At 40.0% G+C, this 25,930-nt stretch overlaps 4 protein-coding genes across 4 annotated transcripts in view; 2 read left to right on the top strand and 2 right to left on the bottom strand.

The window, feature by feature from the left end:
* Nucleotides 1-1,437: 1,437 nt before the first annotated feature.
* Nucleotides 1,438-5,369, bottom strand: sh3bgrl3 (SH3 domain binding glutamate-rich protein like 3). Its single transcript, XM_043218084.1, has 3 exons — nt 5,212-5,369; nt 3,613-3,780; nt 1,438-3,034 (listed from the first exon to the last, which is right to left on the bottom strand). Exons 1-3 carry the CDS (start codon nt 5,254-5,256, stop codon nt 2,969-2,971), a joined length of 279 nt encoding a protein of 92 aa, XP_043074019.1. The 5' UTR covers nt 5,257-5,369; the 3' UTR covers nt 1,438-2,968.
* Nucleotides 5,370-6,646: 1,277 nt separating this feature from the next.
* Nucleotides 6,647-10,617, bottom strand: paqr7a (progestin and adipoQ receptor family member VII, a). The gene is made up of 2 exons (XM_043218501.1): nt 10,467-10,617; nt 6,647-9,559 (listed from the first exon to the last, which is right to left on the bottom strand). Exon 2 carries the CDS (start codon nt 9,533-9,535, stop codon nt 8,447-8,449), a length of 1,089 nt encoding a protein of 362 aa, XP_043074436.1. The 5' UTR covers nt 9,536-9,559; nt 10,467-10,617; the 3' UTR covers nt 6,647-8,446.
* A 1,131-nt stretch (nt 10,618-11,748) lies between these two features.
* Nucleotides 11,749-22,835, top strand: LOC122323724 (NLR family CARD domain-containing protein 3). The gene is given in 14 exon segments (XM_043217786.1): nt 11,749-11,969; nt 12,716-12,775; nt 12,918-12,996; nt 13,079-13,212; nt 13,215-14,835; nt 16,221-16,388; nt 17,601-17,774; nt 17,932-18,108; nt 18,293-18,481; nt 20,045-20,095; nt 20,212-20,367; nt 21,022-21,195; nt 21,455-21,501; nt 21,585-22,835. Coding segments are annotated over 14 exon segments (3,693 nt in total). The 5' UTR covers nt 11,749-11,932; the 3' UTR covers nt 22,211-22,835.
* A 2,970-nt stretch (nt 22,836-25,805) lies between these two features.
* Nucleotides 25,806-25,930, top strand: part of tmem222b (transmembrane protein 222b) — a 14,385-nt gene continuing 14,260 nt past the window's right edge. Inside the window, exon 1 of the mRNA XM_043218411.1 lies at nt 25,806-25,930. This exon is cut by the window's right edge and continues 96 nt beyond it. Within this exon, the coding sequence (XP_043074346.1) occupies nt 25,908-25,930 (23 nt within the window). The 5' untranslated portion in view covers nt 25,806-25,907.

The following is a 25,930-nucleotide window of genomic DNA, read 5'->3' as shown; positions in this document are numbered from 1 at the left end:
TGGCAATGTTTTACATTTTCTGAAGTTGTGAAAAAATAAATAATAAATTCATGCATTTCAGACACATGTACACATAACGACTCATATATTATCTAAATATTCAATCTTGAGCCCTTCACATCGTACGTCACACAAAGCTGTCAATGAATAAGGATTCTGGTCAGGAAGTTGTCATGTATTTTATATTTTAACAACCAAACACCTGCTCCTTGGTTCCTTTAAAGTGAATGGTGCTTGTGTTTTTTCCTGACAGGACGTCGCTGTCATCGTAGAAATGAATGCGCTTTCTCAATCATATGCCAGCTATCAAAACACACCGCTAAAGTACACACATTTACATTCTTTTACGTCAAGATGATTACAAACAGCAATTTAAGAGAATTCCGAAAAGCCTAATGTAACTTTTCAGATTAAAATTTTATGTTAAATAAAAATAAATACTCCATGTGCTGTTCAACTGAACTGCGTTTCTCATTTTGATAAGTATAAAGGACCTGTAAATTATATAAAATAATACGGGAGATAAATTTGATATTGTACGCCCTGGAGAACTCAACTAGGTCTTGAAATGAAAAAGCTCAAAGCTCAGGTGCATTGAGGTGTAATTAACAGGCGAGTCTGATCTAATCTGATTCATAGGGCTGTTCGTAGTCACCAGTGAGAGTCCAGAGCTGATAGTGAGGGTGAATAATTAACTACAGCTCCCTGATCGTGTGTCAATATATCCCGTCTTCAGGTCCAGGTCCAAAGAATATGTGCAGTCAGAACAAATAATGCAGAGAGCGGTGGTATAATCCAGTCTTTAATCCTGATTATCACATTCTCCAGCAATATATATATTTAGTTTAGTAATTATTTAGTTGTGTCCAACGATTAATCGCATCCAAAATAAAAGCGTGTAATGTGTACATGTATAGTCACACATACATTTATATGAGAATATAAATGGATACACACATAATATTTTCAAGATATATACTGTATTTGTGTCGTTATATATAATAATAAATTTGCACAGTATACACATATATTATGTGAACCAAAACGTTTGTTTTGGATGCGATTAATCGCATTGGATTGATTGACAGCGCTAGAAAAGTTATAATGCATTACAACATACATTACTTATAGCTTTTATAATGCATTATACAGGCGTCTAACAGCGTTACCAAACTGTTTTACCTCGTTTCAAAGATTTATTTTCTTCAATTAATTCTTCAATCTTCAATTATTATGACAGATCAGCAAAATTGGAGAAAGAGGCGGGACCGGGTCTATAGCTCACATTTTTTAAAATATAAATAACTGCGTTATTTTTTGGTCTCATCTGTATATATTTAGTGCATACTTAAAAAAAAATTAATTACCTTGAATACGTTGCTTATTTATCCGCATTTAATCCGATTTCCAAGCAAATAAAAACTGTATTGAAAATAATCGTTTTTTGCACTTTTTATTTGACCCATACATCACAATTTCACCATCTTCTTGGAAGACAACAGCATTTCTTTCCCTAATGATCAATTTTATTTTGGCCAAAAAGGGCGTTGGTCCAAAAGCAAAGCAGTACAGCACAAAGAGAGCACAAGAAAATCGTTACAAACAATAACGACAGAGGAAGATTCACAATCGTTTCACGAGCCAGCTGTCTGTGCGCGCAGTCCCACGTCCCACGTCTCCCAACGAGACCGAGCGGGAGCAGCAGATGTCACCAGACCAAGAGAGTCAGACGAGGAACCACGACTCACGACAACACTGTAAGACCGTGCCGAGTATACAGTATAAAAATTAAGTACCAATATGATCGACATGCTGGAGGAGAACCTGTTGGAAGTGCCGATGCTACAACCTGCAGTGAGCTCAGTTCGATGGACACGGACACGTGCGCGGGATTCAGCTACTAGAGGATGGATCTGGTGGTTGCAGCTGAAGTGCAGAGCTAATCAGGAGCTCGGGGCCGATCAAAGAAACACCAACCGGAATCAAATGAGATGAAGCTCTGAGGAACGTGTCGAGGAGACTGGGTTAATAAACGAAGGTCTGAGCCTGCATCCGGGTCCTAGTTTACTCTCAAAATAACATTATATCACGCCTTTTTGTCGCACTTTGAAACGATCTTCGTGACAATTTAGCCCAGTTATCATTATAGCGATGATTACTACTATTACTGGTTTTTTTAAACGCAATATGATTTCCTATTTTGGGAAAACGGCTCTTAATGGATTTTGAGATCTTCAAGCTTTGGAATAAAGTTTGTACCCAGAAGGCGGAGGAAAAAAAATAAATGCTTGTGTGGAAAACGCATTCGTACAGACGTTTATTGGCACAGTTTAACGCGGTGGAACGTTTTTCGGTCCCTGAATTCGGGAAAGTTCAACGGGAATCTGTGTCGGAGATCACACCTGTGCTTTCGACGCTGCTGAAAGCCGATACGAAGCGGAGTGATTAATATAGCATCCGACGCAGCTGGGGCCTGTGTTTTTAAGGTACCGACACGTAATACATTTCAGCCCGCGGAGAGGTCGCCATTTCTAAATGATTTTTTTTCGGTACTAAAAGCGGGAATTTACGAGGGCCGTCTACGCAAATTGGCGATCCGATTGGACACGGAATGATTCCTGCGGATTAGTTCAATCTGGAATAAACGTAGGGTTGCTGCCCAGATTAAGCGACCTAATTACTACACATCCAAGCGCTCTGATCCAAACGAGATTAAGACAAATTAGTGGACGCGAGAGAGGAAATGAAGAAGAAAAGCACGGAGGAACGAATGGGTTTGAGGGTAAATACGGTGGTGCGGGGTAAGTATGTGCTTTTCTGTTGATTGTTTTTGGCATGTGGCATGGCATTGAGATGTCGAAGGCAGGCACCGCCAGCGGAGCAGAGGGGGACAGGCAGGCCTCCCTTTGGGAATGTGGACACGGACCAAGGAAGGGAAGAGGATGATGGTTGCTACCAGGTTTGGCTCTCATGCAATCTTCAGAAACTGTTCCACAGAGTCTGCCTCCACCGCCTCAGAAAACATCTCGTAGTTCTGGACGAAAGAGAAAGTTTTTAGCATATCTGATATCGGACACAAGTAAAAGAACAAAGAGGCAAGTAATAGCTCTGAATTCTTTATAAGGCGTCTGTATTAATGAAATAAATCCTTTTATTAAAGGAAATAAAAATTCAATGCAGTTGCTGGTAGCCACTGAATCCCATGGTATTTTTTTTTGACATTCTGACATTCTTGGTTACCGGCTTTCTTCTATCTTTGAGAAAAAGGTTTGGCATGACGTGAGGGCGAATGTGACAATACTTCTATTCGCCTTTAATTCAAAAACACACTTGCTTTTTCCAAAGAAATGGTCATTTTTGGCCATCAACATTCTTAAAAACATTTTATTTTGTGTTCGGTGTGAGAAAGTTTAAAAGTCTGAAAGCTAAAATAGATGTCATGTGGTCTAAAACGCTGAAGTGTTATGACGTACGCTATGAAAATACTCGGTGTGAAAGCATGTTTGATGCTCTAAATGCAAATTGAATAAAATCGATGTATTTCCAGGGTCAGAGGTCAAATGTAAAGACATGAGGGTCAATTTCCACTTTTATGGCAACGGTCCTCCTTACCCCACAGTACTGGTCTTCATTGAATATCTGAGGCGGGATGGCCGTGGGGTTGCCAGATTTACTCCTCATCTCCTCCCGGACAGCACCGCCCACCGAGATGTCAATCAACTCGTACTTAATGCTCTTGCTTTCCAGAATGCGAATCACCTCGGCCTGCTGAGACTTGATCTGAGAAACAGGCAAAACGGTCAAGGTCAGGCAAAAAAAAAAAAGTAACTGCGCTTTTGTCAAATAACCGAGCCGCCGTCTCGTTTGCATTTGACGAGTCGCCAATAACGTTATTCAGATTTAGCTAAAGCTCCACAGAATTCTTCAAGAGAAAGAGACACGCAGTCAAATGAAGTCCGGCGCCAACGACAACAACATTTACAGGCTAATAGCAATAAAAGCAACAATGCATTGCTTCCTGAAAACTCGAGTGATCGTGTAAGAACTTTATTTAGGAAGTTTATGCACTTGTATCAATTGCAGGAAATGCATGATACGCAGTTCAGTCGAAACGATCTTCTCATCTGGTATTAAAAAGCACCTAATCCAATCACGACTGCATGAATGGATGTAGAAAACCGTACTTTGCTTTTAACAACCAGCAGTTGATGATTAATAATGAAGCACAGTATGACACAGCTATATTCAGGAAGTTGGGTCTTATCTGCAGAAACCACACCCTGAACAAGACAACACTTAAAACATTAGCTTGTATTAAAATGGTTAAGTTAGGGCTTAATGATGGATTTCAATGCAAAACTCATACATTAAAATGTTTCCAATTGCAAAAATCATTTTAGTGACCCATTATTACTTAAAAAGCTGCAAAAGCTTTTCTTGCAGTTTAATTATTAACATTACTTTGATTCGTTTGCTTTTAGCATTAATCATTGGTTGCGAGCGGTGCAGGCTGTTCATTTACATGCAACGTCGATTTGAATGTGAATTATAACATTAAAAGTAAATTCCGCGACACGGTTGGTCATGTGATCTCAACATGGTGGCACCCGTGAGGGGGCGAATTAATTTATTTCATCAAAAGCGTTCGTTGTGCAAAATTATAAAAGCAAAAAAAAAAAGAGAGAGAGATGCCGCGCACGTTCAGTACGCTCCGCTCCGCGCGCCCGTCGATCTAGAAACACGACCGAATCAAAACGCATTTTTCTTTATTCATAACAGATGCGAGCAGACCCGAAGCTGCAGCGCGACCGGGGCGCGCATCGATTCAGTGCAGCTTGCCGTTATGTCGCGCACGGGATTTAAAGAGGACGCTTTTGTTTACGCGCCAAAACGAACCGTTCACAGGGGCACGCTAATGCAACGTTAGTGAGAGCAGAACCGCGTTCGACATGACTTCCGCTCTCAACCCGACGCACGCCGTCCTTCAACAAACAGCTGCGCTTAAAGCGTCCGAGTGCCACAGTAACGCCGTACTAAAGCCACTCTACGCGCTAGACGTCGCGGTAGCGTTCAAGCGCGTCCGGGCGCGCGGTAACGGAGCAGCTGGGTGTGTCTGCGAGCCTAATCCTCCATTTCAACCCTATTTAACTCCGCGTTCCTCGCGCGCGCCGCTCGCTCACCGAGTGCACGAGACCGCGGGTTTGTCCTCACCTCTCTCGACGCAGTCACGGTGGTGTAATACAGTTTGATGCCCATAGCGTCGGTCGTAACGTCCCTTTGTGTTCGCGGAGGCGATCGGTTCCCGTTCTCTCGCTCTCTTCAGTCGCTGCTTCGCCAGACAGCCGCTGCTCGCTCGTTTAAAGAGACAGCGCCGTATTTCCGCATCAGGAAATACGAGGAAGATTTCCTTGGCGGCCTTTCGTTTAGCAGCAATACTAACGATAGACGACCTATTTGTTTATTTATTTTTGACTTAGTTTGGGTCCTCTGGTATTATTTTTCGCTGTATTAGCACATATGGCTAGTGTTTCGCGTTTCAATTATATTGTAATGGACGTACTGTTTTATGTAAACGCTTAAGGGACGGTATACCCAAGTCTATGTCTTCCATTAAACATAAAAGCAACAAAACTACAAAATACAAGACAACACAAACATAAATATAGAATACACATCACTAAAAAAAAACCATACAAACATTTATTTCAGTGCTTTATTGTACTTTTTCTACACTGTGGAAGTCAGTGAGGGTATACCGTTTGATTAGATATATTCTATACTTTACTGGAAGGTGAATAAATGATGAAAGAAGTCAAATTAATGTTTTGTCTTGTTAGTAGGTGCTTATTTTAAGCAGTCAACACATTTACCCTGATTTTTATATTGATATTAAACTGCAGAAAATCAACATTAAATGAATCGTTTCACGTAAATAATATTGTTGCTCAGAACTGATATTTTCTTCAAAGCTCCTGACCTTTTCTGTCAAAACGCATTATAAAGAACCAGAAAAACAGGATAATAGATGAACAGATGTGTACATTGACCCGAATGGCAACAGTAACAGCTGATGGAGGAGGAAGTTCCTCAGTGTGTTCACAGTCCAGTCCCAGCCCTGCGACACCGCATCAGAAACCCTTCAGGAAGCTGTCAGCCGTTTCCTGTAGTACAGTCCACACGGGACATTCATGTTTTCTGACCTCTTTGTATTTGTGCCAACAAAACTGTTAACCTATGAAGCTGACCACTTCAAAGCAGACACAAGAGGGCAGCACAGACTCACTGTGAGGTTTCCTCAAACCACGTGATCACAAGGGGGCCTTTCTTTCAGCAGACTATTCTGTGGCTCAGATTTGCAAAATATAGGGATAAAAGCACTATGAGAACAGAAACGTATCAAGAACGCGCATCATTACTGGTTATTACTGTTGTAACAATTACATGGATATTTTTCTGTGTGTTTTTTTTTTTGCATGTTAAAGCAATTAATAAAAATGTATATTAAAAAACGCAGTTCAAATTCAAAAGCTGGCGATTACTGCATTCAGTATCCGTTCGTGAATGCTAACATTATCAATCAATCGAACACAAAACGCTATATATACACAAAATTGTGAAGCATAAAAATATGGCAACAAAGTAGGAGTTGATTTAAAATATTTATTTTTGATCATTACATTTCGATGAATATTTTAAATACTAGTAGGTTGTACAGTGTGGAACGTTATTTAGTGCTTTAATTAACTATTCTAACAGAAACAGACCCTTTCACATAAAAGGTGGTAGTAGCAAGACTAGAAAGGAGAATACTTAGAAAAAGAGAACAACTGTAAATGTTGACCTAGTGAAAGTATAAAAGCGCGCCTGCTTCGCCTTTCCCTTTAATATCCAGATAAATGACCCTGGTTTATACTGTAATAGGCACTGGTTTGTGCAATAATGCAAAACAATTCAGTACTTTCCATTCAAAAGTAAGCTTCATAATACAGCGTTACTGTCTGTTATCAGTCACACATGATGTGTGAATCTAAAATGCTTATTAAGGCACAGCGGTGATCGTGATTGCATTTTCTAATACTGTCCCTCTTTATAGGTAATTAAAAAAAATAACAAATCACTGAGAAATTCAGATTATTTTCACGCCACCACAAAATAACACTGTGTTCTGTCATTTAAAAAAAGACAGCGTTCATAACACAACCTGCAATTAAGAATTTACATCAGAAAAGAAAAAAAAAAAAAAACATTCATATATTTTTCAAATACTGCATTGTGGCTTCATAGCTGGTTGTGTAACAGAAGCACATCCCAAGACCAATATTAAAGGGATACTTCACCCCGTCTCATCTCATCTCAAACCTGTGTGACTTACTTTCTTCTGAGAAAAAAAAAGAAGCCAAATACCAACATCCTTTAAACCTTCTTCTTCTTCAGAAGTAAGTCATTCGGGGCTGACTAAATGATGACGCAATGTACATTTTGGGTGAATTATCACTTTAACAAAAAAGACCTCACACGTTCAAGTATGCTCACATAAATGCTCAGTTAAATGCATTAAGCATTAGCTCAAAGTTCAGTCCTTGAACAGCACATGTAAAACAAACATACATAGCCTGATCCCTAATCTAACACTGTAAAATCGAATTCGTTGATAGGGATGTTGTTTCAAGATCAACAAGGGCACCAGAATCCTGCAGAATTACTGTTAGATAACGGCTACATGGGCTTGAATACTCTTTTTCATCACAAAATGCCCAGAACTGTAACGCTCCTCGTGTCCAGATGCAGCATTAACCCTTTTAATCCCACTGGTCAAGGCTTTCATCGATAAAGACCTGATGGTTTAGTGCACTTCCTGCAAAAATAAAGGGCCTCGATAACAAGTTTGATTAGTGCAAATGGTCACGAGACCAGAGCGACTTATATCCTGTGCGCAGCTCGGGAGGATGAGGACTGCATCAAAGCTCCAAAACCAAGGCTGCTAAAGTAGCTTTACAGAGATGTAGAACTAAAATCTTACGTTATCTTTAAGGCGCCTGGTGTTAATATATGAACACATTCAGCCTTGTTGGTGTGCGGTCAAAGAACGAGTGAAGATCTTGATGGTCACTATAGTTACCAGTGCGATTATAATATAATAGTAACATAAATCACAGTGAAAATCACACTAAAATGCTGCAAAGGCAATATACTGCACTGAATCAAGAATTCTAATGTTACCAAAATTCTTGCAATATTAATGTTGGTAGCATTATATAACAATTTGACATTTTTTTTAATGCATAATAAATCACAAAAAAAAGTGCACACAATACCACCGAACTCAATTGTGACCGACCATAAAACAATTTGACACACTTTTAAAAAAAAAAAAAAAAATTCACTAATAATTTGTATATTTTGAACAATTTGTGATTAAACGGGTTAAGGTGCAAGCCCAGTTGTTCTATTCTTTACTTAGCTTTTCCTTGTAACGAACTAATCTCTTGACTTTCTCAAGCATGTACAGTGCTATGAGACTAGAGGTGACGAGTGTTAAAATAAAGAGCGCGACAAAGAACGACGCCTCTCCGTCGGCGTGGAGCTTCACGTAGAGCTCCCTGCGGCTGAGGTAGTCCATATATGAAGCCTGGATCTGGCACAACGTGCACAAAACCATCAGCACGTGGAACACCTGATGGCCCTGACCTAAGAAGTCGCAGTGACCTGGAAACCAGCTCTCCGGGACGGGCTGAGTAAAGAAAAAAGCGCTAGAGAGAAAGAATGCCACTTGGCCGAAGTGAAAGAGCAGGGCAGGGCTGCTTCTGAAGTCGCCCCTCGTCCGGGACTCAAACCAGACGGCAAAACGGTGAAACACGGGACTGGTGTCCCAACCGTAAGCGACGGCCGAAGGCACCACTTGGCCTACTTTACGGACCCAGGAAGGAAGGCTGTAATTGCGATATTTCCCGTAACAGCAGCCGAAGCAAGACAGGCAACACAAGAAGCTAGCAACCGGCATGAAGAGACCTCGTACCCGCGCGTGCCAGCTTTCCTCAATGGCGTAATAGTAGTGGGCCGCCGCGCTGCCATACTGATACAGAGCCACTCCTACGTAATCCAGGTAGAAGAAGCCGTAATGGGAGAGCTCAGATTTCGACCCAAACAGATGGGCCACGGTGCTGAAGGTCAAGTAGCTCGCCGACGACAAGAGCAGGATCAGAAGCGGCCAGGAATGAGGGTCGTTGGCGAAATCGACCGTTTCGGTGAAGCGAGCCGCTTTCGCGAGGACAGCTAGAGCGCCGATCAGGTGCGTCCAGACGTTGATGGTCTCGTTGTGGCGCTGTAAGAGAGACAGGGAGTAGTAGCGCCAGTTCTGGTGGAGCGGCCGGTAGCCGGAGTGAATGTGGCGCTCGCGGAAGAAGCCGGGAACCTCTGTGTCGCGCAGGGTGTGGGCCGTGGACCGCAGCGTCTCGGCGAACGTCTGGGGAACGAGCCTCACCTGCTGCAGAGGGATGAAGAGCCGGCCTATCTGCTCCATGACCATCGTCGCCATGGTGATCTCGGAACTGAGGACGCACTGGGAGAGATATACGGGGAAAAGAAAATAATATCAAAGCATTAGAAGATTGATCAAAACACACACACACACACACATATATATATACTTATTTAAATACTTCTGAAAGTATAAATATTCATCTATGCCTCTCAATATTGTTTTATAAAAAATGTATTGTAACAATTGTACAAATGTCACACCCTTGAAGACAAAAGCGATAAATACATTTGTAGGAGGATAGTTTTAAAAAAGAAGGTGAAGATAGTGAAGCCCACAGCATAGTGATGATGATGCAGTGAAGCAATATAGTTGATAACATGATGACAGCCAATCAGAATAAATCCAGCTTCAAAGAGCTTGAGCTTTTATATCCTGTCAGCTAAACTGCAGCGTCTGGTGATAAAGAGAAAGCTGCTGGTGTGGAAGTTATCTTTATTATTCATACTCGGACTGAACAGGCCATGAGACGGTTTCTGCCGCTTTTCTTCACCCAAATTGCCCAAGCTTTCCGCTTTCTTCAAATGAGGATGTATTGAGAGCAACCAAAAATAAAGACAAATAGGAAGAACCACTCGCGACAGAGGAGTCAGCCCTGCAGAGCTCAGTTCAAACCCTGCTCCAACAAACACACAGTTTTCAAATAATCTGAGATCAGCTGGATCAGGTGTGTTTAATTAGGGTTCAATCTTTTTGGAGTCGCTGATATTGTAGATATAAATCCTGATTATCGTTCGATGTCTTCTCTCCTGCAGCTTACTCTGAAAGTAAATAGGCTAATGACACGGTTTTCATTATATGTTAGATAACTCGTTTTCCATTTGCTGTGCGTTTTTAGCAACAGGTGTGAACAAGAGCGATCATAACAGACACCTAGCGAACAAGCAGAAGCGTTACGGTCCAGCATCACCCTGCGAGAGATGTTTACCTTCTCTGGTCTTCAGCAAATCCCGCACCGCAATTAATTTCCGCGTGGGACTGAATATCTTTTGCGGCCGAGCAGCTCTCTTCCTCTGTTTCACGGTGGTCACGCCTCTTAAACAGAAAGAGAGAGAGAGAGAGAGACATAGAGAGAGAGAGACAGAGAGAGAGAGAGAGAGAGAGAGAGAGAGAGAGAGAGAGAGAGAGAGAGGGAGAGACAGAGAGAGAGAGAGAGAGAGAGAGAGAGAGAGAGAGAGAGAGAGAGAGAGAGAGAGAGAGAGAGAGAGAGAGAGAGAGAGAGAGAGACAGAGAGAGGATAGATAGATAGAGAGAGAGAGAGAGAGAGAGAGAGAGAGAGATAGAGAGAGAGAGAGAGAGAGAGAGAGAGAGAGAGAGAGAGAGAGAGGAGAGAGACAGAGAGAGAGAGACAGAGAGAGAGAGAGAGAGAGAGAGAGAGAGAGAGAGAGAGAGAGAGAGAGAGAGAGAGAGAGAGAGAGAGAGAGAGAGAGAGAGAGAGAGAGAGAGAGAGAGAGAGAGAGAGAGAGAGAGAGAGAGAGAGAGACGCTGTCACGGTTGATACCGCGGCCGCCTAAAATGTATTTAGACAAATGAAAACGAAAATAGATGATTTTATTAATGTGTATTATACTCGAAATGTATACCTGGGAGTTTAAGGACGGAGACGAGGCGGTCGTAATATCATAACGAGAGTTTCGACCGTTAAATAAACATGACAGCAATCACTATAGCTTGAAATAAACACGCGATAACGACGGGATGCGGTTTTAATATTTTCATAACAACGCGTGTACATGTCAAAGTTTTGAGTAGAAGTGCAGGCCTCGTACGTTGTTGTCGTGATTGTCTCTTAAGCAGCTGTTCTCTTCTTCACACGGCGTTTTGTCGTATTACTGCAAGTGAGGTCGCAAGAAAATGTTTTGTATTTATTTAGAAATAGTTTTGATAATTGTTTGTTGGGTTTGCTGGGATTGAAGCGATGTGGCTAAAGGCTTTATTGCCAGTATAAAAAGGCTGATCATTGCTGGAAAAAAACAGAGGACTAATAAGCATTATGTCTCGCACCTGGTGGAGGGGGGAAAGGTGGCTTTAAATAGTTTGTCATGCATTTCAACACGTTGACAGGTAAACGCTCGCGGAGGAACATTGTAGCCGGAGCTACTTCTCTCTGTTTACGTCAACGACGAATCACGCAGGTACTGGGCTACTCCGCAGCGGAACAACTCTAAAATAGACCGATTACATACACTTATTATAGGTGCACCGTAGCGTTTCAGGACAAGGCAAAACCACGGTTTGGAAAACAGATTAATGGTTTACTCGGTTATTATATAAATGTAGCAGATTATGAACACGAAAAAGTTACAGACTGCAGCTTTAAAGGGGTCACGTGATTTCCCGAATCCTCTGGCACGCCTGTTTATTCTCGCGGCGAGCTCCGATGCCTCGGTTTAAATGTCACATCCTTACAAACGGATTAAACAACACTTTAGTGAGTATTACATGATCGACAACATGTGGTTTGATACACTGCAGAAGCCATTTTGTAAAATGCGTTTTTCCTGAACCTGGTAACTGGTGACACATTATGGGTTATTACGGTTATTATTATACTATGGATACCAGTGAAGATCGGTAACTCCCATTTATAGTCAAACTCAATTCAAAGCTATTCGTTTAGTTATTTTGCATAAAATAGCACTAAGATTGTAACGTTTCTTTATCATTGTTTGTACTTCTTTGCTCAGGTATGACTAAATTGAGTCTTTGGTTTTACGTATGTAACTGATTAGTCTTAACTGGTGTTAAATGTTTTTCTGTAACACAAGATGTGATGTTCATTTTACATCTGTTGAATTCTACTACACTTAAGAGTTAAGATTTAAGGGATCGCATCAATAAACAATAAAGCGATTACATATTTTCATTGTTATAGCAAAAATGTGGTTGTCCAAATTAACTAACATCATTCAATCACACTCAAAAATATATTTGTTGCATTGTTTTTGTTTTTGTAACTGACTACATGTGCTGAACCAACAGAAATAATATTTCATAAAAACCTTTAATATTTACAAAGAAATGCTGTAAAGCACCACCAGTGGGAAAAAAAAGTGTGGTCTGTAAATAAATGCACCAAAAAATCATTGATCTGTCAATCACATGTATTCATAAAGTCAGACGGGGTTTTAACAGGCAGATTGAATTTACTTACTGTTTTTGTGAATTTTCTTTGAGACTATTACTTAAGGCCTACCACATGCAGTCCAGATTCATGTCTGTTGTTTCCTTTCACAGGTGTGTTTTCTCAGCAGCAAAATTCTGTGATACCTGTCAGGTATTAGAGACATTTAGAGAGTTTGCAGTATTTTAGCATGTTTAAAGGGCCTATGAGATCCTGTATATTTAATTAGGGTTTGTGTGTATTATGAATTTTCAGTATTGACTACAATGGCATCAAACCTAGAAAATGTTCTTCAAGACCAAACAAAAATGAATAATCATTCCACAGAGTCGTGGTAAGTCTTGTCATTCCCTTTCCTCTCTTGTCTTTTCATATGGTATACAATCACACTAAATACCTGCCTGACACATTTCCAGCTCTTCAATTGGTGCTGAGAAAACTCCTAAAGAGAAGATCCAAACTTTGAAATCTTTGCTGCAAACAATCTTGAGAAAGCGATATGAAGGTACTCTAAAGGCTACAAATGACATTCCACTGAAGATGTATCGTCAAGCAGGACACATTTGGATGGCCAGAAGGTCCATGAGATGCGTGAACTGGAAAGACCCTACAATGAGGACATTAAAGATGAAAATATGGTTAAATATGATGAACTCCTGAAGCCTCATTCTTCTACAGACGAGCGTATCCGCACCATTATGCTGAGAGGAACATCTGGATCTGGCAAGTCAACAGCTGCGATGAAGTTTGTTTTAGACTGGGCACATGGCAAAACACACCAGCACATTGATTTTGTGTTTCCTCTTCACCTTTGTGAGCTGAACATACTACATGACAAGAAATTCAGTCTAATTCAACTGATTGATTTGCTCTTTCCAAAATTACTGAAGCCAGAGACCCTTGAGCAGTCTCAGATCCTCTTTATTTGGGATGGACTTGGTGAACTTAGATTTCCTCTTAAGTTTAAACATATTAAGACATGCACTGACCCAATGACACCGGTCTCTGTAGGCTGCCTGCTGGTCAATCTTCTCAAAGGGAACCTTGTTCCTCATGCCCAGATCTTGGTCACTTCAAGGCTGAAAGATGCAGGTCTGATTCCTCCAGAACATGTACAGAAGATGTTTGAACTACATGGGTTTGATGACTTAGAGTGGGAAGAGCACATCAGAAGTAAAGTGCGTGATCAAACCATTGCTGAAAGAGCAACTGTTCACCTGAAATCATCCAGAGCCCTGTACATCATGCGCTCCTTGCCATTCTTCTGTCAGATGGCTTCCACTGTTTTAGAAGAGCTTTTTAGTAACAGTTGCACCACAGATCCTCCTCTCACCCTGACAGAGATGTTCACACATTTTCTCCTGATTCAAACGAAAAGACATGTAGAAAAGTCTGCTAAATCAAGCACTGAGGAGATCCTGAAGCTGGGTAAGCTGGCTTGGCACATGCTGGAAAAGGACACGTTGATCTTTATTGAGACGGACCAGAGAGAAACCAATACGGATCCTCTTCTTCCTGTCAATCTCTCTGATGACTGGCCCATGTTTTTCAGAGAACAAAACCTTATGGGTTTAGGTAGAATGTACCGCTTCACGCATCCCAGTGTCCAAGAGTTCCTGGCAGCTTTGTATGTTGCTGTGCACTATGAGCCCAGCAAGGGAAATGTAATGTCTTTTACACTTGCAGAAAAAGCACAAAAGTTGTTCAAAAAAGTACCATTTGATATGCACAGAAGAGCAGTGGACAGAGCATTAAAGAGCAAAACTGGTCAACTAGACATGTTTCTTCTCTTTCTCTTGGGAATATCTGCGGGTCCAAGCAACAAGCAACTATCCAGCTTTTTTCAAAATACATCACTTCATGTAAGGACAGAGGATGTAGTCAAATATATTATTCAGAAAATCAAGGCAAATCCATTATTTGAGATTTCAGGTAATCTCTCTCGATGTTTGGAGGAGCTTGACGTTTCCCTGCCTGTGGTTCACAAACAAGGCCGGGTTGAATTTCAAGTAGATGAGGATGTGCACATCACTCCTTCAGAGTGGTCACGTGTAGCAACCTCTCTGCTGACCTCTGAGGATTCATCACTGACATTTGACGTCAGAAAATACGCTAATGCAGATGAAGCCATTACGAGACTGCTGCCCGTCATCAAGATCTCCAGAGTCCTCAGGTATGTGTGTTTATATATTTATAAGCTATAAGTGTATTTATAGTAAGTTGATACACATGCACGTTCTGATTTTGCTAAATTCTACGTCAACATGGGTCAACATATTTTCCTGACTCTGGAACATTTTAATCCAAAAATTTACTCTAGGCCATATCTCTACATTTAACCTAACCTTACCTATGAGTAATGCCTAAAATCTGATTTAATGATAGGTGAGTAATACTGACATATATGCACCAAACACTGATTGTAGGCCTAAACTTAAAAAAAATTATAATCTGCTTCTTCAAATCTGATTGGTTAATCACAATGTGGTTCCAGGGTCAACAAAGTCTGTATATATTTGAACACTGGCATCATTTTCATAAGTTCAGGTCTGTATCACACCATAGAATTAAAATAAAACCATCAAGGATTAATTTTAAGATTCAGTCCAGTGGGTTGAACATAAATATAACATTAAATGCTTAGGAATTACAAAACCGTTTTTTAAGCACATGCCCCCACCATTGGACAAATAAATATGATCATGAAATTATCATTTTTGTTTAGAATCCTTTCTAGGATGCTGGACCTCATGAACATCACCAAAGATTGGGTTTCCTCCTGATTCTTTGTTAGGCCTTTACTGCAGCTGACTTCAGTTGTTTTTTGTTTGTGAGTCTTCCTGTCATTTAGATTTGTTTTTAGCAAGTGGATGATGTATGATCAGTGGGGTTGAAACTGCCATTATAGATTTTTTTTTTAGCCAATTTTTTGTCTTTACTGTGAGAGGACAGCTCAGCATTGTACACATGCCAAGCCTTCTCCACACTGTCATTCTGGTACAGGCTGGTCTTCATTTCAGCCATCCAAACAATGTTTTTCCAGAAGAAGTGTGGCTTTTATAGATGTTATTGAAAAAGTAAAAAATAAAAAATATGAAAAAGTTAGGGGTTAAGATTTAATCAGCATTTGTTTTTCTCAGTAAATGCTTGACATTAAAACAAACGATTAAATCTTTTAAAGGTCCCATGTTGTATATATGGTTTTATATTAGGCGTTGGTGTCTTTAAGAATATATATATTTGTGGTATAAATAACAAAAAACATCTCAATATGTTTTTACACCTTACTCTCTCAGGAGCTCTGTCAAAAACAGGTCAATTTTGGCCTGTCTAATTAATATTAATGGCCATCTCTTCTGATTGGCCTGTTTTCTCTAAGCGACGCACGACCAGGCCAGTCAAATATAACAACATCACAATTACGTCGCAGTGGTAAACAGAAATAAGATAAATGAAATTCGAGAGAAATGAAAATTCAGGATGTTCAGTGACGAGACGTCAGTCATGTTTTGCACTTCATGCAAGTTAACCTGGAAACTATTTTTCTTTCTGCCTAAGACTGGATGAAGCCACAGATCTGAGCTGGGCGCTGATCGCCTCAACCTTGAGATCACCAGCCAATCGTATTCGAGAGATTGAAATTGAGAAACAGGCAAAAAGTGATATAAACCTGAGTCTATTATCCATTGGTATGAAAAGCCCTAACTGCAAAGTGGAGATACTCAGGTGAGTCTCAAAGTAAAATGGCACATGAACAAATTGTGTGATTAAATATAAAACACAAACACTCATTGACGGGTATACTTTACTTGAATGACTTGATTTATAGGGGCATTCTAACTAAATTTTAATGTGTGTGTGTAAAGTTGTAAAATCATTTAAATAAATGAAAAGGTAAAATAAAAAATATATAAAGAAAACAGTTCAGGGTTAGTACATAGTTATTGATCAGCCATGTGACCGGTTAATACATCCATATCAATATTTAGATCACATCTCAAAACTAAGGTATGTGAAAATTTGCAAACCATATTAAGCACCGGAAGCTATATTTCAGTCATTAAACGGTAGAAACACTTCATAAATTAAAAACATTAATATTTAAATATCAAGTCAGCAATAAGAAAGCAGATTAGGCCGGAGGAATATAAACGCAATCCATTTAATGGTTCAGTGTTTTCCTTATTATGGTATTCTATGGGAAACCACTTTACGTAAAACTTTGCAAGTTGTATTTATATTCTAAACTTCATCTGACTGACTGTACAAAATATACATATCATCAATAAGGGGTTTGCTGAATTTCACCTTTTAATATCTGCATTTTACTACATCGCTACAGTCAGTAGAGCAAAGTTTTATTTTGCCCACCAGGCATAAGGATGTGTGATGTCACATAAAAAACTATCAATTACCTAGTTATTGTATTATATTATAATAACTCATTTGAGTAATAATTTGTACTAGCCTACATTTGATTTACTATTACTATAGTCCCTTTACAGTTACTACTATCATAAAAATTCTACCAAAAATTAGATTTTCATCGATGCAGACAAATAAACTAGTGAACAGAAAAATAATTTTTTAATAAACATTGAAATCTTACTGTTAATGTATAGGGAAAAGTTATTGTCTTATTTCTAGAGTTTATTGGATTCGAAATCAGATACACTGCTGGAAAATACAAATATATACTACTTCATAGATTACAAATACTTTTTTATCACATAATATGCATGGTAACGAGCAGCTAGTTAGCAGGGAAAGCGTTCTTAATCTAAAATGTAACTGAATGTTAATTGTTGTTAATCTTTGTTGCAATCCTGAGAACGTGTCATTATGAGTTGGTATTTCATGCATTCATATCTAATTAAAAATTCTTAAACGCTTAAAATTGAGCATCTGCCTCATCTTTTTTTACTATATTTTCTTTAGGACACCGTATTTTGGTCATTGTAAAGATTCTGATCATCTGCTCTCCGGGATTTTATTGAACCCGACACATTTGAGAGAACTGAACCTGAAGAGCTCATTCTTCACGAGTGACCAGACAGTGGAGAACATCTCTCAAATCTTAATGAACCCAGACTGTCATCTCCAGAAACTTGCGTTAGTAAAAAAAAAAATGTTTATTAGTGTTCATTATTTATCAGAACAAACCACTAAATCTAATTATTAAATTATTGAAACAGATTTAACATGGTGCATGATAGCATTAACACACTACCATTCATTATTTATTAATATTGTGTTTTTTGCTCCCCAGTCTACAAGAAATGGAAACCTTAAACAGTTGTAAGGTCTTGGCCGAAGCTCTCTGTAGCAGTTCTTGTCGTCTGCGAGAGCTGGACCTGAGCAGATGCTATCGGAAATGTGACGATTGGGGTTTACAGCTTCTGTCCAAGGCGTTCAGACACCCCAACTTCAAAGTAACAGTTCTGAGGTAAACCCTGACAAACCCCTGATAGCATACGTACGTCTAGGACACATCTATTTGACATCTGCATTCACATTTTTAGAACGTATGTAAAACTGACATCAGTAAGATGTTTGCAGACAGCAGATGTTTCTAGATCAAGAGATCTTTAACAGACATCTTGCATTAACTCTCATAACTCTCTTTGCAGGTTAGAATTCCATTCTATTGGTCAAGAAAAAATCTCAACATTATTCTCTGCTTTTCAAAAGAACCCTTCACACCTGAGAGAGCTTGAACTACGTTTCTTAATATCACCGACTCTTGATCTTCAGGAGCTTTTCTCTTTGCTGGTGAATTCTTGCTTCAAACTAGAGACGCTGCGTATAGTTCAACTACGGTAAGACAGTAATTGAGAAAATCTTTACAACAAAATCAGCCATATAATGACAGTCTATGGGACTCAGTCTGCGCAAGAAACCAAACAGTGTTTATATCATTTTTTACCTCTGATCCACTTCAATGTCCAACTGTTCTGAGCAGTCCAGAACAGTTGAAGTGTGATGCGACTACTTTTTTTTGCAGACTTATACATGCATTGCCGCCACATATCTCTCAAATGGACCACTGGCACCATTTACAATCTCCTAATTAATCTACCAGTCCACATTCAAACACCCTTGGAGTCTCCATAGAGCTTCATTTGGTGCTTCACGTATAGCTCCTCTGTAGGGTATCAGAGAGAATCAGACAACTTAAGATTCAATCAAACACTGAAAGCTGAGGAGCTGAATTCCTCAAAAACACCCAAGACAACAGGATGTCATTAATTTGTCCAGGAGACACTGGTGCCACAAGGCAAGCAGATCCAGGACACAGGACAATTTACAACATTAACAGAAAAAAAACACTTATTAATAATCCCAACTCAGGAAGGAGGTTGTCCATTTTGGGTAATCAAGATTAATGGTCCAAGACACAGCACATCATGACTATTGCATAAGAGAATTAAAGACTGTTGGAATCATGTCAAAATTTATACTCTGCAAGAGTGGGAAAGTTTGGACCTTGTGACTGACAATCGTTTTACGATTTATGATTTGGGAGAAGACCTTCCCAACACACCAAGCTAAAATAATATCTATTGGTTAAAACACAATTTGTGGTGTCTCCAGAAGCCAAGTTTAAATACTCAAGACACGATTACACTCTTGGCTAGTTCATGCTCTTAGCCTCTCTCCTAGCCGACTGATGTTTTGCATTCTTTGAGGGCCGTTCCAGCGTGCTGCAGCCTTCACGTCTGCTGCTACCACGTAGCTACGATGAAAAGAAAACCCATATAGTCTGAGTACTCCTATTTCTTTACTTTAGTTTCTTTTTTTTCCGTGATAGTTTGTGTAACTTAAGTTTACCAGCCACCTCTAAGTCTCCAGCCGTACTGCATCAAACTTCATCTAATGCCAACGGCCAATTATTGGCCGCCCAAGACTTCAGCGACCGCTGAACTTGCAGCCAATCAGCATACTCGGGAAACCCCTTTCTGCAACAACAACAACAAGGGAATCCTGTAACACAAAGGCAATGCAAGTACAAACTTTCCAAATTCAGGCTGAATGAAATATGCATTTTAACCTTAAATATTGTTCAGTTTCTTGCACAGACCAATCATTTTGTGTCTTAAGACCTCAATTTAGTCTGTGTATGTTTTTTTACACTTAAAGACATGAGTACCATTGCCTGCCATTATACGACTGACGGACTGCAATGGTTTGAGATAAAACACAAATGCTTTTTGTTTGAACAGTCTACTTTAGAAACACAGTCATCTACATCTTGGTAGCCCTGGGGATAAGCAGATAAGCATAAAATATGGGTGAAAATTAGCCCTTTAAGACCATCTTAGGACTAGCTCCAACCAGCTGCCATGCTTCAAAACATCAGCATATGCTGTTTCTTTCAACAGATTTGGTACATTGCATTGGTCATTACAGGGCTGTTTTTTAAGGAGCTCAGTGTGAGTATCGAATCACTGTTATATTACATGAGTGGTGTTAAGTGGTTGAAGTGAGCTGAGAAAAATGGGTATTATACTCGCATGCAATTTAATGTTTTTGTTGTTTTTTGTTTCAGTGAAGTAGAGGCTGATTCTCTTGAAACTCTGGCTTCAGCTCTTGGATCTTGCAGCCTCAAATCTCTGGATCTCAGCATGTGTGGCCTGACAGATTCTTCTGTGGAGCTGCTCTCTACTGGACTGAGCAAACCTGGCTGTAAACTGGAGATACTCAGGTGAACAGGATCTAATGGATAAAAACATCCCTATATTTAATCACTTCAAAGCATCCTTGATGTGTATGATTTCTTCTTTCATCTTCTTTCGAATCAATCAGAGTTATATTAAAAATTGTCAAGACCCCCAAGCCTTTCCATGGATATAAATGAGTGTGTGGTGTAAACAGTTAAAATGATGTGAAATAAAGTGCACACATCCATAATAAAACATAATTCAATTATAATAAATACTTTTTTCTCACTTCCACTTATTGTGATAAGCAGATGAAATGTAGGAGCAAAGGAAACATTCCTTTTTTTATTCTCTTTCTGGCTAATAAAGTCTACATCATTTTTCTACATCAAAAAAACCTCAGTTTGTTCTTCAGGACTACCTCTGTGTGCCACAGTCAGCGGAAGTGAGAAAAAAGTGTGACAAAAATGCATGAATTTGCTACAGGAGGCCTTTATTCACCCACTGGAGCTGTGTGAGGAATGTTTTTTTTACTTTGTTTCACACCTTCTGAACTGTTTAGTCCCAGGGAAAGGGACTTATTGAATGAGAAACTTATTTAAAAAAAAATCCTACTGACTCTTCCACTTCTGAACGGTACAGTATTTCATCAGTGTATGATGTAGGATACAGTAAATATGATCTCCTTTTCACTGAAGGGTGACACACTGCAGCATCACGGAAGCAGGAGCTGCTTGTTTGGCGAAAGCTCTCTCTTCAAACCCATCACACATGCGGGAAATAGACTTGAGCATCAATCCTGTTAAAGGCCCGGGATTGGACCAGCTCAGATCGGTTTTGGAAGATCCAGCAACCCGACTAGAGAGATTAATGTGAGTCTAAAAAATTAGACCTGAGCTTACATGAACAGTTGCATTTTTAAGTGTAACAAAGATGAATGAATTTATGAATTTAAATTAGTAAGTGAGTAGATATTTAAAAAAACAAAACAATGTACCATACACATTTTAAAAGTCATGTGGTCTATTCCAGCTATTAGTTGAGCTATTATATCATTATGTGTTAAATTATTTATTTATATTATAAACTCATTTGTTCAAATTTGATCGCTGAACTAACTTTTATCAACAGCGTGGATGGCCTAGAGGAGCAACGGGACATGGAAACTCTACGCCAACGTTAGTCTGCCGTATTCTTCTCAAAATTTACATTAGCATTTAAACATGTGCAATCAGAACATTTCGTTTTATTTTATTTTCAGACGCGTGCAATCTGACTTGGGATCCCAACACCTCTTCTTCAAGAGTGCATGTGTCAGAGAAAGAGGAGGCTCTTGCGGTGTATCAGAGAAACCCAGAACCCGTTCCACGCCATCCAGAGAGGTTTGAAGTCCCAGGTCAAATCATGAGTAAGGAAGGTCTTAGCGGCCGTCATTTCTTCCAGCTGGAGTGGTTTGGCAGGTGGGCCACTATAGGAATGGCTTATAAAGACATAAGAAGGAAAGGAAGTTCAGCAGCCTGTAGCATTGGACTTAATAATAATTCCTGGGGCATTTTTGTGAGCAACCCCTTTCCTCTCTGTAAAGCTCTTCATGGAGGAGTAGAGATGCAGCTCCCTAACTGCTCACCCTGGAGAGTTGGGGTCTATCTGGACTGGGCGGCAGGAACTCTCTCCTTTTACAACACCACCACATGTGACAAGACTGAACTCATTCACACCTTCCGTGCTAAGTTCACTCAGCCTCTCTTTCTTCTGGTCAGTATAAGTGCTGGAGCTAAGATCTTACCAGACGTGCCTCCTCCTGTCTGTGTCCATGACCATGATCCCTCGGATATGTTTAGGGGCTACAAGGACTGTAAAGGATGTAACGGATCAAAGGCTTGCTAGATAATCCAGCGTGCTCTCCTTGAGTAGATGAGCTGATGGTAGTGGTATCGTAATAGTCATAGTGCTCGATATTTTGAAATTGAGATGTATATATCATCTGTACGCTGAATAAATAAGCTTTGCATTGATGTATGGTTTGTTAGGTTAGGCTATTACTACAAATAGACCTGTTTTGTGGTCCAGGGCCACAGAGAGAGAGAGAGAGAGAGAACAGGAGATCCACCAGAGGGAGCCATTTGCTTGAAAAACTGATGTTAAAAAAACAATCTGTCATCAGTTACTCACCCCTCATGTTCATTTTTGTAGTGAATTATACTTTTAAGATCAAAATATCTTTTTTGGAACAACATTTTTCCATTGAAGTACAGCGAGATGGCTTTCAGGACAGTGATGTACAGTAAAATCAGGAATTTAGTGCATTTATTTTACACTGTTCTACTGGATAAGTAGTAGTGTTAAAAACTACATCCTGAATCATTTTTACTCATCAAATGTGCCTTTTTGCAAAGATGCAAGGCTCTAAGATCACAAGACCTTGCAATTTTTTGGTAAAAAGTGATATAAAACCACTCAACCTTTACTGCAATTCGGTACTTTGTATAAATAAATGTAATGACCAACGTTGTCTGTGTGTAATAAAGTGCTCATCTAAGCGCTGAAAGCCTGTTTAATTTAGTTTCATGTGAAAATGAGCCCTCATTACGCTGAGGATGTGCTGACATGTTCTTAAAGACTGATCCGTCCACTTCTCAAGAGATTTCAGTCACGTTTATGCTAGCTTCTCACTGAAGGAATGTAATTATAACAGATCTCTCGACTCACTACAGACATCAGTGAAACAGCACGGCGGGGACACGTGGCGGAGAAGTCATCTGGGATACCTTGCAGATGAAGCTTGCTGTTTAAAGCCGTAGAAATATGGAAGTTCCCCTTGAGATGTCTGCGTGTCACCCACCAAGGAGGAAATGTTGAACAAACATCGCTCACAAGGCCCGCAGCATCTACAGGTAATTTCATTCGCTGCAGAGAGTCAGTGATGTCACTTCCTGGTGTCAGTATAAATATCCACCTGTAGTATGTCATCACATTTTTTTGAAGGACACAAGGCGGGCCCAACGAGTTCCTCGTTCAACTTCTAAAGGAACCAGGGTTACGTTTGTATATTGAATATCTGAGATATTCCCTTTCGAATGGGAACTTGCTGCATCTGACAAGCTGTTATGGGGGAGCATATATATATATCAAAGTCACCCCTCCAACATGGCGGCCCAACGAGGCATCTATGCACGTCTATGCTTGAGCCGTTCTGTGCAGGATTGTGGCATCTTTCAAATATTCAGTGATTGCTATGGTGAATGACGTCAAGTCCACACCGCTGCAATATGGCGGACGGCTTATCAGTGGAAAATGAAACCGTTAACCACAACGCCAGTAGAGCACGTCAAAAGAAAGAACATCTGGATCCAGCAGCTTGGCCAAGTTGGTTTATTTTTCTGTCTCAGAGGAGGCTAATTTATCGGTAATATTGCTTCAACCCTTTCTGTATCTAATGCTTCAGAAATAGGTATTCAAAATAACTTGGTTTGGGGAGGAGGCGCTCAACTCTCAAGAGAAAGTTAAGCATATGGTGGAGCTTCTCAAGGAAAAGTCATCCTACGGCATGCATTCAGCTCTCTCTAGAGCATATACTCCAACCAATCGCCAGGTTCTCCCAAAAACAAGGCACGCACACAATCTGCTGCAATGAGAACCAAACGTGCAAATGCTGACTACTATCACTTGGGTGAGAGTCAAGCAGGATAAAAGCTTCTTAGCAGTTTGTATCACTACACGAGCACCACCAATTGGACGTGTGCACTTCAGGAGTTTCAAAGTCTTCATCAGATAGGTTGAATTACACTGGAGTGTGTGTTGGGTTCTTTAAGGTTCTGCCTGGAAACAAAGATTCCATGAAATATGAAATCTTGTTCACATCTGTGACGAACAAGCACTTATCAGCATCAACTAAACTCTGGATTATGTAAAGTTGGCGACAGAGAATATTCCAAATACGTCCGATAGCTTTCCTTAAACTAGGCCCAATTTCCTATACACACAGCATATTTTGTATATTTATTTATAAATAGGTACGAAACGTGACCTGAACGCGTCTTTTCGTGATATTTAACTCCGAGATCAAGTTAAAAAGGTGGATGTTTTTAGCGGGGAGAGAGATGTATTTTAAGATCGTTTTAATTGCATGCGCACAGGTGACCTTGAAAAGGAATAATCCAGCGGGATTAAAATCAAACATCTCGCAGGCGGACTTTGAGATGTTGATGCGCGTTTAAATAGACGCTACGTCGTGGATCTTCGTCCCTAATTGGGTCGGATACCGTGGGCCGGAATTGAAGTGGCATTTTGCAGGAGAACTCCCCAAGCTCGGCCACGATGAGCCCGCGGTATCTGTGTCACCATGCCTTCGTTTATCAATGTCTGCCGGCTTTTGCTGAGTAGTTTGTTTTTGCCGTGTGCACCATATATCACCTGTCAGGTCTAATGGGGGCCAGTAAGGAGGACATATGGCTGCAGAGCATTCCCTTGAGCCTCTCCTCTCCTTCTCCAGCCCGAGCACAGATGGATCCTCTTACAAAGCGATCCATACAGCACCGAGGGAAAACTTGAGGTTAATTGATCCGTAAGGATCGGATGCTGCTATAATACAGTTCAAGTGGCCAACTAATATTGAACTGTATTGTTTAAATATTCACAGTTAAGCACGTCCAGAAATGCATGCTTGTAGTAAGCTAACCCGATATTTTTCAAGCCGTTGAATTGTTTTGTGCACCGTTATAGAATTTCTGAGCCCATCATATCTCAACCTAGGGATTTTTTAAGTCTCTTTGTATAATTTAGTTTAAGGAACGCTTCATTAAAAGAATAGTTTTAAAATTGTAATGGTTGGAATTTTCCCACCCTCATCAGGCCTTTCAAGATGACTTCTTTCACAGAAGTTTTGGAGACATTCACATCAAGTTGAATTAACCTCTGCAGTGAATGGGTGCCGTCAGAATAAGAGACCAGACAGCTGATAAAAAACATAACAATAACCCCCACCGCTCCAGCCCATCTATTAACAAATGCATTATTAAGAGATTTTAACTTTAAATTGTAATGCTGAAATGTAAATGGGTTTCCTTCAGTATAAAAAAATCCTCTCACATTAAAACAAATTTTTCACATTAATTCAGGACTGTTTTGGACAGCTTTCACTTATAGCCTAAACGATGCACGTTCACCAGACTTTTCATTGAATATAGCAAAAGTTCATTCATTCATGTATTACCTTTTTTAGTATTCTGTGCAAACCCTGTTGTTGTTATTTCTAGAATAGTATTTCTTCACAGAATAAATTACATTATCACTTTAATTAAGCAAGCCTATTTATTCACAGGGGAAAAAACGCGCACGTACGGATTTTAAATGTCATTTTGCCTGCCTGTGATAATTATTTCACTGTTTATTTTAAAAATAAACCTAAAAATAAGATCCTCTCATGCAAACTAAATGACTTTAAGGCTCGTCTGTCTGTACGCTCTCTCGATGAAGCGCGTGGTCTGCAGTGGCCAAAGGGACCCCGGAAACGCGCCGCTCGCGACGCCAGCGCGCTGCAGATCCAGGAAGCGGAACGAATGAAGTTCATTTCTCACAGCTGGTGATGGCGGATGCTGTCGAAATAGA

This window comes from Puntigrus tetrazona, chromosome 19 (genome assembly GCF_018831695.1).
Source record: "Puntigrus tetrazona isolate hp1 chromosome 19, ASM1883169v1, whole genome shotgun sequence".
NCBI lineage: Eukaryota > Metazoa > Chordata > Actinopteri > Cypriniformes > Cyprinidae > Puntigrus > Puntigrus tetrazona.
Note: the sequence above shows the minus strand (reverse complement) of the source record. Positions and strands in the feature narration are given on the sequence as shown.